General features: G+C 36.1%; 1 protein-coding gene across 1 annotated transcript in view; it reads left to right on the forward strand.

Annotated features, from left to right (window-relative positions):
- The window catches only part of LOC120144958, a 51,124-nt gene that overhangs the window by 22,087 nt on the left and 15,018 nt on the right, over positions 1-14,019 (forward strand). The window contains 16 exon segments of the mRNA XM_039158889.1: positions 5,811-6,100; positions 6,204-6,288; positions 6,373-6,696; positions 6,856-7,206; positions 7,296-7,782; positions 7,936-8,099; positions 8,291-8,453; positions 8,886-9,155; positions 9,266-9,460; positions 9,605-9,647; positions 9,842-9,966; positions 10,113-10,627; positions 11,051-11,072; positions 11,121-11,894; positions 11,973-12,046; positions 12,147-12,230. Coding sequence (XP_039014820.1) covers positions 5,811-6,100; positions 6,204-6,288; positions 6,373-6,696; positions 6,856-7,206; positions 7,296-7,782; positions 7,936-8,099; positions 8,291-8,453; positions 8,886-9,155; positions 9,266-9,460; positions 9,605-9,647; positions 9,842-9,966; positions 10,113-10,627; positions 11,051-11,072; positions 11,121-11,894; positions 11,973-12,046; positions 12,147-12,230 — 3,966 coding nt within the window.

Consider the following 14,019-nt stretch of genomic DNA (forward strand, 5'->3'; position numbering starts at 1 on the left):
AACGGTTTCTTCATGCTGATGGCAAAGTGGACATAGAACATCATCCAAGGGAACCTCATTTTCTTCAACTCCATTCTAACTGCCAATTTTTTATGGAAAGCTTTCCAAAGAAAATTTTCGACTCTAGGAGGAGCCAAACCCGACCAAACCCACTTATTCCAGTTATAACTTCCCCCATAATTTTTAGATAGGGTCAGCCTATAGGATTTTACTGAGAGCAGTCCATCACCCTTCCCAAACCAAGATAGGAAATCATCCACTAATTCAGACAGTTCAATACTATTGAGCATTGACATTAATTCAACCCATTGGTCCAATTCTCAATCTCATAAGTTCCTCTTGGTTTGAATATTCCACACCCAGTTATTTAATTCGTAACTACCAAATTCAGCCACCTTACCCCATTTATTGGAGGATAATGCAAAGATCCTGGGAAATTGATTTTTCAAATATGTATCATTTACCTAAAATCATTCCAAAAGAAAATAAGCTTACCATTCCACACTTGGATCCTTGAATGAGACCTCAAACACACTCCAATGTCATTATTTTTCAAGAAGTTATTGACAATTCTTTTCCAAATCCATGAGTCTTGAGGAGAAAATGCATTGCTGATTTACATGGACTTACTGTTAACGTTGTGTTTGCTGCAAATCATCTTCCATTAGGAATCTTTTTCATTTGCAAATTTCCACACTCATTTACCCAGCAAAGCCCTATTAGTAATATTCATATCCAAAACTCCCAGGCCACCATATTCTAATGGTTGACATACTCTTTTCTAATTCACCCAATGAATACGACTCTTTACTGATCCTCCCCCCAAAGAAATTTTGCCATCAATGAGTTAATCTTATGACTTACTTTGTACGTCATTTTGAAAACATATAAGAAAAAATCGGCAAGGAAGACAACACCGACTTCAACAGCACCAATCTGCCCGCTATTGACAAGGAAGATGCTTTCCAACCAGCTAATTTATTGTTGAACTTCTAGATGACCGGATCCTGTAGAACTTAGGAATTTTTCTTTGCACCTAAAGATAAGCCGAGATAATCCGTAGGGAAAGAGCCTATTGAGCAGCCAATGGAAGTGGCCCATTCATTTAAAGTGGATTCTTCAACATTAATTTCGTATAGTTTACTCTTTGAAAGGTTCAAATGTAACCCTGTCATTAAACTAAAAATCTTCAAAACTCTCCTGATATTTTTTATATGTGTAAAAGAATCGTGACAGAAAATAATAAGATCATCTGTGAACTGGAGGTAAGTCAGCTGAAAGGGATTTTTTGACTTACCGATAGCAAACCCATAAAAGAGGCCCAAATCAGCAGCTTTAATCAGCATTAGATGAAGAAGTTCACCAACTATATTGAATAGTAGGGGGGAAAGACTGCAACTTTGTCTCAACCCTTTGTCATCGGGAATTCCTTTATAAGAAATCCATTCACTAATACCGAGATTGATGCAGAAGATAGGCAGTATGATATCCACGAACATGTGATATATCACCAAAACCCATGTATTTCATTAATATAAGGAGAATATGCCATTCAACCATATCATTGGCTTTACGGAATTAACTTTAAAGATAACCCCTTTAAGCCCTTGCTTCCTCCAATAATCAATGCCTTCATTAGCTAGGAATGCACAGTCTAACAACTGCCTACCAGGGATAAAAATGAACTGGGATGGACTAACAATGTCTTTAATACACACAACGAGTCTTTTGGACAAAACTTTTGAGATAATTTTATATAAACTATCAACAAGGCTGATTGGTCTATAGTCTTCTAAACACTGAGGATTTAGTTTCTTCGGGATCAAGGTAATGAAAGCATGATTGACCTCGTGATCCCATTTTCTTCCACAATAAAAATCATATACGAATTTCATTATTTGCTCCTTTAGCCTAGGCAACATTTCTTGAAAAATCCCATGGTGAATCCATCTGGGCCAGAGGCTTTAGCACTGTCCGAAGAATACATCAATTAAATTAGATATGATGTTTGGTTTTGAGGTTCTGAAAAAGACATCTTTTTGGTTGGATACTTTCTGATTCTGCAGAAGGTAGGCTTTCTGGTTGGATTTTTTTATAAGAATAGGAGGTCTCGTTAAAAACTCCCCTCATATCCGACGAAATACCAAAGAAGTATCTCCACGAATATTGAAAGGAGGAAAAGAGCACCTCAAAATTTTATTACATAAAAAAACATAGGACAACAGAGAGTACATGAAGCCAAGCTAGGTACAAACACCAACTCTACAAAAAAAAAAAACTAGGAACAAAACCATAACAACATGACCAGAAACAAAACCAGTTAACCAATTCCTAACTTAGCTAACTCATCAGCCTCTCAATTGACGTTTCTCTAAATGAACCTAACAATCACATTACATTCCAACATAATCAAAACAATCTTTTTCACTATATGCTCAAACAAGGCAGGGCAAGAGCCAGGATTTTTATCAATTTCAAAGCATTAGCACAATCACTCTCCAAAATTAGACTCCCCTTTGTACCCCATTCTAAGTTTACAAAGAAAAGTAAACCAGTTTTAATTGCCAACAACTCATATAAGGTAGGAGGACTAGACCCTATAGGTTCAAAAAAAGGACCCCAAGAGATTACAATCAAAGTCCCAAAGTAAGACACCAACTCATATAAGGTAGGAGGACTAGACCCTATAGGTTCAGAAAAGGACCCCAAGCGATTACAATCAGAGTCCCAAAGTAAGCCACCAACACCACCACTTTGTCAATCCTTTTTCATCACACCATCAACATTGACTTTATAGAAACCCGGGGCAAAGGAGACCGGGGGGAAGAAGGGGAAAGCTTCTTGCCATTCTTGCAAAAATCAGCTAAGGATGGGTCCCCAACAAGGCAGTCAAAATATATCGAGAGTTTAGGACATTTTGCTGTGAACCAAGCTGTCAATCTATATCTAGTGAGAAAAAAATTTGAGTTTGATCCAACTACCCTTTCTCAAAACTTGTTACTCTTACACTTCCACAATGACCAAACAATAGCCTCGGGAATAAGATTCAACATATTAGAACGGGGGATTAAATTCAACAAGGCAGGAATGAAGGCTAGAAGATTGACTTGAAGGATAAATTATATTCCATAGACGTAGGAACTAATGCCATAAATCCCACGCAACATTGCAGGAAACAAATAAAATGAGAAACATTCTCTGTATCAAGTTCACAGAAAGGGCAAAAAATGTCCTCAACCCTACTAAATCCACGTTTAAGGAGCTCAGATTTAACTGCCACTCTTTGATGAATAACTTGTCACACAAAAGTCTCCACTCTAGGTGGTGCTAACACAAGCCAAACATGTTTCAACCAAGTAGGATCAGCTTCAATTCTACCATGCATTAGTGTGATACAGGATTTAACCAAATAGGAACCTTCCCCATTACCATTCCATACAAAACAATCATCCGCATTCTGCCCAAAATTAAAATCACAAAATCATCGATATTAGTTCAATCCACTAATCCAGTTCCCAATCTAGCAGATTCCTCCTCAATTGGATATCCCAACACCAACCCGAGGAAGAAAGAGATTTAAATTTAGTAATTTTCCCACCTTTATTGACAGCAAGAGTGAATAATCTCAAGAACTGGTACTGCCTATCCAAGTATCCTGCCAAATGAGGATGGACTCCCGATTGCCAACTTGTAGATGGAGGTGATTACGTAAGCATGTACCAAAATCATTGTCCTTCAAGAAATTGTTAATCACTCATCTTTATAACCAAGATGCTTGTGAAGACTGGCCATATTCCAACGAAATAGCTCAATAGTCTAAGTTGTATTTGCTGCGCACCACCCTCTTCCATCATGTATCTCTCTCGCTTGCAAACTTCCAAGTGCATTTCCTCAAAAGAGCTCGGTTCATAAGATTAAGATTAGTAATTCCCAAATTGTCGTAATCCTTAGATTGAGTGACGATTGACCGTTTGACCCAATGAATCTGATTTTTTTAAACTGAACCACCCCATAAAAACATAGCCATGATAGAATTTAATTTCTTAAGAACACGTGAGAGCATTTTGAAGGTTGACAAAAAGTAAGTAGGTAATGAGCTTACGAACGATTTCACAAGCACAACTCTTCCCGCTATAGATAAGGAAGTAACTTTTTAGCCTGCCAATTTCTTATAGAATCTTTGGATCATAGTGTCCCATAGTTGTATTGAGTTCTTCTTAGCCCCAAGAGGAAGGCCAAGATACTCCTTCGGGAAATCATCTATCGCACAACCGATAGAAACAACCCATTCTCTAAGTTCAACATCTTCAACATAAATACTGAAAAGTCTTCTCTTGGAGAGCTTTAATTATAGCTTTAATTAGAGCCTAAACATCAGTTCAAAGATGAGTAACACTCTCTTCACATTCTTCAATTGACCAAGAGAAGCGTTGCAGAAAATTAGCAAGTCGTCAGCAAACTGCAAGTGAGAAAGCATGAAAGAATTCTCAGAGTTACCAATCACAAAACCATTAAATAGGTCCAACTTGACCGCCTTAGTTAGCAAGAGACTCAACAATTCCCCAACCAAAATTAAATAGTAGGGAAAAAAACACCCTTGACGAATCCCTCTTGCAATATGAAATTCCTTCGAGGGAGAATGATTCACTAAGATATATATGAAAGCGGATGAAATGCATTTGTAGATCCATGAACACCACCTCACCCCTAACCCATATACTCCATTATTTGCAACATAATCAACCAATCAATCGAGTGTAAGATCATTTGAAATCCACTTTGAAAGCAACTCCTTTTAGACCATTTTTCCTCCATTAATCAATGCCCTCGTTTTCTATGGAGTAGTCCATGATCTGTTTCCCTGGAATAAAAGCAAACTGGGAGGGACCTATGATGGAGTTAATGCACATTCCCAACCTTCTGGAAAGGACCTTAGACACAATCTTTTACAATCCTCCCACTAGGTCTATAGTCCTCCAAGCATTCCGAATTAGGTTTCTTGAGAATGAGAGTGATATAAGAATGATTGACCCCTTTCTCCCACTTGTTCCCCCAAGAAGAAATCTCTGAAAAATTCTACAGTATCATCTTTAAGGCTCCACCAAAATTTATTCAAGAAGCCCATGTTCAAATTGTCTGCGCCCGGAGCTTTGTTGCTATCTAAGGAGGCAATGGCATCCCAAATTTTCTCCTCCAAGAATGGATTCTCCAAGTAAGATCTCTTCACATCCAATAGTTTGGAAAAATTGAAATCAAAGCCCTCCACCACTGAAGTAGGCTCCCGATTGTAGGTTTCTTTAAAGAATTCAAAAACACTAGATTTGACAAGGTTGGGATCAGATATCAGCCTGCCATTAACTTTCAAGAACCTAAGAGAATTCATTCTTCCTCTATTCGAGGCACACTGGTGGAAAAATCTTGAGTTCTAGTCACCATCAAGGATGCATTTCGCTCGAGATTTTTGAATCCAAATCTCTTCTTAATATTTTATAGATACTATTTTCAAGCAGTTTATGTATAATTAATACCTTTTCGAGTAAGTAATGTTAAACCCCTTGATTCTTAGATAATCCAAACTAATAGCATCATATAAATATTGCATCATGATGCTTTCATAAATAAAATCATTGTTGTTTGCCTCTAAGACCTTTTAAAATGGTCAGATTTATACTTAGAATTTTTTTTGTTTCCTTGAATATATGAATGTAAAGCTGGAGCCATAAACACCCCGTAGGAAGGAGGCTTTAATGTGTTACATGAACTGTTGGCAATACGAAAGTTGTTGCTCTAATATTGTTATGATTTTGCAGGCTAGTTATGAAAGGTGATACCGTTGAGATGAATGCAAATGCCCTTGGCTTGACAATGGAGAGTAATGGGATCAACACTTTGGAGCCCTTTGACACCTCAATTAAGTATTTGAATTCTTATGGAAAGATAAATATACATTTATCTGTTTCAGACATATTAATGAATATTTCATTTAGCATCCTGAGACTTTTTTTAGCTGTTGAAGAAGATATTTTGGCCTTTCTAAGTACAACATCAAAGGAAATCACTGTTGAGTGTTCTCAGTTTGACAGAGTTGGAACAATTAAAAGTATGTTTTAACTCTTATTTTTTTAAACCAATGTTAGAGGAAATGAACTTGTTTGAACTTTTTCACGGTTTACTTATTGTCTTGGCATGGGCATGCTTTACGGATCCTAACAATGACCATATATATGCCTGTTGGAGAGCTCGTGCCCTAGTGGGTTTTGCAGTTCTTGGTGACTATCTAACGCCATTGTCAGTGGACTATTTCCTATAGCTTTGTTTGAAAGTTTTTCTACTTCTTTCTATGCTTTGATGTTGGCAGTCTTCACTTGTCAGGGACAAACCACCTACAAAAGGTATTTGTGCTGTAAAAATCAACTATTTCAGAGTCATCAGACCCGTATCTTTTAAAAAAATATGGCCACCAATAGATTCCATAGGCATCTCCAGTGAAGGTGAAATTAAATCCGAAATATTGTCAAATGGCGAGCAAGAAAGCAACTGCTCTGTTTGGTTCCCTGAAGCTCCTGAAGGATACATTGCTTTAGGTTGTGTGGTTTCCCCTGGGAAATTGCAACCATCATCGTCTTCTACTTTCTGCATCCCGGCTTCTTTTGTTTCTCCTTGTTCACTCAGGGACTGCATTACCATCACCAATCAGTATGTTTAGTTATAAATCTCCATCTCTATTCTGATTTCAGTCGTCTGTGTATATTTTTTTACATATATTCTGTATGCTTCATGGATTGTTAGTGCTATTTTGGTAACTAAGTTTTCTTCTGAATTTTTATTGTGTGTAAATTACAGGTATCCATCCAGTCTAGCATTTTGGCGTGTGGATAATTCTCTCGGGACCTTCTTGCCAGCAGAACCGACAACTTTGAGGTTGTTAGCTGCAGCATATGAATTGCGCCATATAATTATTAGGTCTCCTGAAGTCTATCCTAAACCATCTAGAGTTTCGGAAATCCAAACTTCTTCACATGGTTGTGTCAACAATCGGCAGTTTGAAAATTCATCAGTTGTAAATATTGGTCGATGTTTTGAAGCTGTTGCTAGTTTTAAGTTGGTTTGGTGGAATAGAGGTTCGAGCTCAAGGAAGCAACTATCTATATGGCGTCCAATGATCTCCCTAGGAATGGTGTATTTTGGTGATATTGCTGTTCAAGGGTACGTGACACTTAAGAATTAATTTCTTTCAGATATATCTTAATTTAATTCATTAGTTTTTGATAAATTGTTTATTTTCTGAGTGTTAGGTATGAACCTCCTAATACATGCACAGTTCTTCATGATAGTGGAGACGATCATTACAAAGCTCCTATAGGATTCCAGCTTGTTGGAAAAATTAAGAAACAGAGAGGAATTGACAGTGTTACTTTTTGGTTGCCTCAAGCTCCTCCAAGTTATGTTTCTTTGGGTTGTATTGCATGTAAAGGTCCACCAAAGCAACAAGATTTTTGCACATTAAGATGCATACGGAGTGATATGGTAACTGGAGATAAATTTTTGGAAGAAAGTGTTTTGGACACATCAGATGCCAAGTTTGGTACAGAACCATTTAGCATTTGGGTTGTTGCTAATGACTTGGGGACTTTTGTTGTCCGTGATGGGTCCAGAAAACCTCCAAAAAGGTCTGCTTTAAAGCAGGTGGATCCATGTTTACACAGTGCTTCAGACAATACTGTCCTTGATGCAGAAATAGGGACCTTTTTCGTAGCCCTTTTTGATGACTTCAGTGGCCTGGTGTGTCTTTTATTCCACAGTTACTTTATGGTCCTTGGGCAAATCATAGTTATATCTTTCTTTTGAAAGTATATGAAGAATTAAAGTGTGTTTTAATCATGGATAATGTTGTGGTAAATTCGCTTTTGGTTGTTCAACAATTTTATGTTGCAGATGGTTCCATTGATTAATATATCATTGAGTGGAATAGCATTTAGTTTACATGGAAGATCTGACAAATTAAATTCTACTGCTAGCTTCTCTTTGGCGGCCAGATCATATAATGATAAATATGAATCCTGGGAGCCAATTGTTGAGCCAATGGATGGGTTTTTAAGGTAATTATATTGTGATTCGTCTAATTAATTGTAAATATTTGGATGCACTCCTATTCTGTATGTTTACTCATTTGTCAAAAAAAGAGTAGTTGTGAATAGAACACAACTAATATTTACTTTGATTAAAATAGAAAAACCCTTTTTAGTGTTTGGCCTTTACTGCTCAGCCCTAATCTTTTGTAAACTTTCAGGTATCAGTATGATCCCAACTCCTCTGGCGCAGCATCTCAGTTACGTTTTACCTCCACAAGGGATCTCAACTTGAATATCTCAGAGTCTAATGCTAATATGATTATTCAAGCTTACGCAAGCTGGAATAATCATAGTGATATTCATCAATATCATAAAACACAGGTAATTGTTTGCAATTGCTTGATATATTTTGATAATACTCTATTTATCAGTGAATGATATGTTTAGGTGATAATACGATTGTTCTTTTCTCTTATATTTTTCACCTATTTTTTAAACATCCCTTTATATTGTTTACGTGGTATTAATGTTATCCCACATTTTTCAAGTACTTATTCCTGGTGGTGTTATTTTAAAATTGTGTCTTTCCAATTACTGCTGAACAGTTTTCGACCGGATGCTTAACATGGCATCAGAGCCCAGGTTTTGTTACGTATGGGCGGGGGTTGTTAAATGGTCTTATCTGTTAAGCATTAGATTTTCTTTGGTGTATAATTAAATTTGAGTCTCTCCACTAATTGCTCATTTTAGGTTTGATGCTTGGAATATTGATTTGTGTTGAAGACATCTGAAGTTCTTCTTTACATTACTTAGGAAGTACTTTGTCCAACCTCTCCGGCAAGATCTATTGTTGATGTCCACCACAAGAGAAGTTACTACATCATCCCACAAAATAAACTTGGTCATGACATTTTTATTCGAACTACTGAGAATAAAGGCTTTGAAGATATTATTAGAATGTCATCTGGGGATATGAAGCCTATAAAAGTTCCTGTTTCAAAAAATATGCTGGACTCTCATTTGAAAGGAAAGCTTTGCGGGAAAATTAGAACAATGGTAACAGTCATTATCGCAGATGCAATGGTATAGTCTTTGAAGTTTGGACACTTTTACTCTCTTGATGGAGAATATTACTCTCTTATTAGTTATACTGTGACAAATATTTGGTTCATTTGCATGCTTTTGTAATGTAGTTACCCAGAGTTGAAGGGTTGACTTCTCATCATTATACTGTGGCTGTTCGCGTTTCTCCTGATCATAGCCTTCCAAGTGAATCACTGATTCATCAACAAAGTGCACGTACATGCGGGCGCACCTCAAGTCACGTGTCTTCTGATATTGAATTGGTTGACTGGAGTGAAATATTTTTCTTCAAAGTTGACTCCCCAGTACGTAAGAATGATATATTTATCATTAATATTTCTTCAATGCACCCAATGCTACTCTGTCATCTTTTCCTTTTCCTGTATCTTTTTTTTTTCTTTTCCTTTTTGTATATTCCTTAATATCCTTATGATGTTCAATTTTCCCAGGACACCGACTTAATGGAGCTAATTGTTGCTGATGTAGGAAAAGGTACTACATGCAAATCTAGTTATTCTGCTAATAAAATACTTACCCTCTGCATGTATTATACCTTGACATTACCATTAAACTTTTTTATGATAGTATTATACCTTAACTACCGTATCAATTCAGTATGGCATTTACTCTAGAGAGAAGATATCTCCTAATTTATGCCTGCCTTACTGAACCCATCTCTTTAACAGGTGACGTTATCGGATTCTTTTCTGCACCCTTGAATCAGATAGCCATGCACATCACAGATGATTCCCCTCAATATGATCTGATCAATAGCTTAATGTGGATGGACTTATCCTTGTCAGAAGCTATGGTAAATGTTATCAATTTATTCGGAACTTATGGAGAGAGTATTTTTGTAGGCTTTGGGTATTAAAAAAAACCCTAATACTAGGTTTAAGTGGAACTATTTAAAGCATTATTCACAGCTTTGATGCTTAAATGGATTGTTTTTTGCAGAATGCCTCTCAAGCAGATAGGAGGGGGAAGAAGTCGGGTGGGAAATTAAGATGTGCTGTAATTTTGTCCCCAAAATCTAACATTGATGAGACAAATGAATACTTTGTTGGTGGCATTAAATCGAGATTCATTCAGATAAGCCCTAACATGGAGGGCCCTTGGACTACAGTGCGGCTGAACTATGCAGCACCAGCTGCTTGTTGGCGTTTAGGAAATCATGTTGTGGCTAGTCAAGTTAATGTAAAGGATGGCAAAAGAAATGTAAATATTAGGTCTCTGGTCTCTGTACATAACAACACAGATTTTGTACTTGATTTAAATCTCGTATCCTACGCTTCCAGTGAAATAATGGAGAGACCTGCTGACAAAAACACACCTGAAGGTATACAAGTTGATGGTAACAGAATTCAGACAGATGAGTTCTTTGAAACTGAAACATACGATCCAAGTGTTGGATGGATTGGCTACAAAGCTCAATTGAATCAGATCAACCACAAGCTGGAGGCTCCCAGCAGGTAAGAATCAAAGTTAACCGTTTATTAGCTGTAAGAGTGGCAACTCAAAGCCTGCGTCTTGGACCCCTTTTTGCACCCAAAAAATAGCATTTACTTATTTTGCAGAATAACTAATTTTCTTTTCTGCATTCTCTAATTCACACATTAAAGTGTTCACTGTTCCAACTGGAAGATTTTGTTTATAAAACTTCTATTTATATGGTAGCATTTTGAATTATAGACATTATTATTTCTTCATCCATTCCCACGACCTGTTGTATACTGCTATTATCTTGTAACACATTGCCATTTGTATCACTTCATACTTTTATCTTTGAGGAAATGATGAGTTTTTTTTTCATCTAGTTTTTAGTTATATTTTTTTCTTTCAATTCCTTGAACATGCAAAATATTTTTCTTTCTGAACCTCTTCTACTTACGTAGATTGTGCATTCATCATTGGATAGTATGCTTGCAAGTTTCCAAATTTATATGCTTTTAAGCATGTTTGCAGGCAACCTCTGGAGTTGAGTTACCTTCAGGTTGGGAGTGGGTAGATGATTGGCACTTGGATAAATCAACAAGTACTGGGGGTGGATGGATTTATGCTCCAGATATAGAAAGCCTGAACTGGCCCGATTCAGATGATTCTCTAATATCTTTGAATTCTGCTAGGCAAAGAAAATGGATCAGGAATAGGAAACAAATATCACTTGATGCAAGGAAGGATATATTTGTTGGCCAGTTGAAACCTGGTGATACTGTGCCACTTCCCTTATCAGCCTTAACTCAGTCTGCACCATTTGTGTTTCGGTTGCGACCTTCGAGTTTTGGTGGTTCTGATAAGTATTCTTGGAGTTCTGTAGTTAGAAATCCTGGTCAACTGAAAGTTTCTGGAAAGCCTAAGGGAACTTCTGAGATATATGTATCAGCTCTCACTGAGTCTGAGGAATTGCTGTGCTGCAACCAGCTAAGTGAGATATCTTCGAATGGTTCTTCACATAAAATCTGGTTTTGTTTAGGCATGCAAGCAACTGAGATTTCAAAAGACATCCACTCGGATCCTATCCTGGACTGGAGTATTCTGATCAAATCCCCATTATCTATTACCAACTATCTTCCTTTTACTGCTGAATATTCTATCCTTGAAATGAAAACAAGTGGTCATTTCATTCCCTGCTCCAGAGGAATATCACACCCTGGAAGAATTGTAAATATATACGGTGCTAATATATGTAATCCTTTATTCTTTTCACTACTTCCACGAAGAGGATGGTTGCCATTACATGTGAGATTTGAAGGGAAATTAGATTGTACTTTTACTGTCTTTTCTATCATATTTATTTTTAGTTTTACTGATTTACAGGAAGCTGTTCTGATCTCACATCCTCGTGAAATTCCATCCAAAACAATAAGTTTGAGAAGTTCAATCACTGGAAGGTTTATGTAGACTACATTGCCTTCAAATATCCAAGCTTCTTGAATTTGTTAAAAAAAAATCTTCGATGTTCTGATATCTTTGATGTTTTCGGTATTGCAGGATTGTTCAACTCATTATTGAGCAAGATTATGACGAAGAACAAACAATGATGTCAAAAACAATCAAAGTCTATGCTCCTTATTGGTTTTCCTCATTTCTTTTTTATTCATATTTTATTGTTATTTTCAGTATTGATTTCTTTCTTTCTATTAATATGTAGTTTATAAACGAATTATGAAGTGAAAGACGAAAGGGTGTACGTTTTAGAGATATTACCTTAATCATCTAGAGTTCATCGTCGGTAGTAGAATTGTTGAAACTTTAGAGCTTTAGGGGTTGTTTGGACCTTCTCAATTCTGTTTTGGGAGATCGAATGAAATCATTTGGTTTTCTTTCATAAACCATCGAAGAACCAGAAAGGACTTGAAAACAAAAAAAAACAAAACCATATTTTAGGGATTTTCGAACCAAATATTGAGCAAACAGAATTTTTTTTTATCCTTTTGAACCATTGGCAACCAAGAACCGAATACCCGTTATTGTAAATCCAAATGAATAAAAAAATAAAGAACCTTACCTTATCGCTCCAAGAAGGCGTTCATCATTCATTGGAGTCTAAATCGGATTTCTTTTAGGAAGCTTTCATGACTATATGAGGGGTTAGTCTTCATTTAAGTTTTTTTGAAATAGAAACGCAAGAAAGGAGGAGAGAAAGTAAAGAGTAAAGTGTGAGGCAGAGAAAGTAAAGAGTAAAGCGTAAAGCGTGAGGTTGGGTTCCTGCGTGAAGTAGATTATGATTAGTTTAATATTAGGTTTAGTTTAATATATACATCTTAGTAATTTTGGGTTAATTATTTCTTGGTCACCAAATACAAAGGTAAAATTAGGTTTTAGTCTTCTTATGTTAGCGTGTTTGTATTTGAATTTTACCTCTTTATGTGTCCTAAAGTCGTTATTTTTCAGTTTTTTTGTGTTATTCTTTTGGATAAATTTTTTTATATCCTTATTAGTTAAGCTCATTTTTATTTAATCTTTGTTCTAATTATTGATATATATGTTTAATTTCCACTTCATTTAATATTAGTCATGATTAGTAATTTCTTTAATTTTTGTTGTTTAGACATTTGAATTAAAGATTTTTGCATGTTTTTTAAATCCCATGTATGTTTAGGATTTATTCTGATTTCAGTATATGCTTGGTTTTTATTTTTGTATTTAAGTCACACTTATACATTATATGTTAATATGCATAGTTTATAATTTTAATTAAAAAATACATGTATAATTTTTTGTCACGTTGTATGATATTTTTAATTTTGTTTAATTGATTTTGGCATGACATCCTTGTTGCATGAATATGCATGATATCCTCATTCGCATAACTCGGCTTATAAATACATAATCGGACTAAGGGTAATACCCTTTTAATTTAAAATTGTCTTGAGTGGCTTGTCTTAACTAATTAGAGAGTTTATTTTTCTTGAACAAGCATGCGAATTAGATATCATGCGGTTAGGATTTCTTTTTGTGAATAACAAAGCATGGGGGTAGATATCATGTTGGGTAGGATCTGATAAAGCATGATTGGATAGCCAGCATGTGGGTAGGATTCTTTAACAAATTATTATCCCGACTTAATTGCTTTATGTTTAATAACTGATCTTTTGTTGTCTTTGCTTTATTTCTTTTATGTTTTGCATTGCAACGTCCATTACATGGTGTTGATTTGGGATCGATGTCCATATAGAAGGCCAGTAATATGGAACGAACGGTTCAGAAAGAGGTTGACGACAATGCGGATGTTCTGAGGTGGTCGGAACAGTCTTAATTGACCAATGGGGACAACGTGATGCCTGGATATGTGTCGTAGTTATTTGGTTACACTCACATCAACGTACGTCAGAATGATCTGAGTGAGCTAAGAGAGGTATGG

Source organism: Hibiscus syriacus, unplaced genomic scaffold (assembly GCF_006381635.1).
Source record: "Hibiscus syriacus cultivar Baekdansim isolate YM2019G1 unplaced genomic scaffold, ASM638163v2 tig00002338_pilon, whole genome shotgun sequence".
NCBI classification, from domain to species: Eukaryota; Viridiplantae; Streptophyta; class Magnoliopsida; order Malvales; family Malvaceae; genus Hibiscus; species Hibiscus syriacus.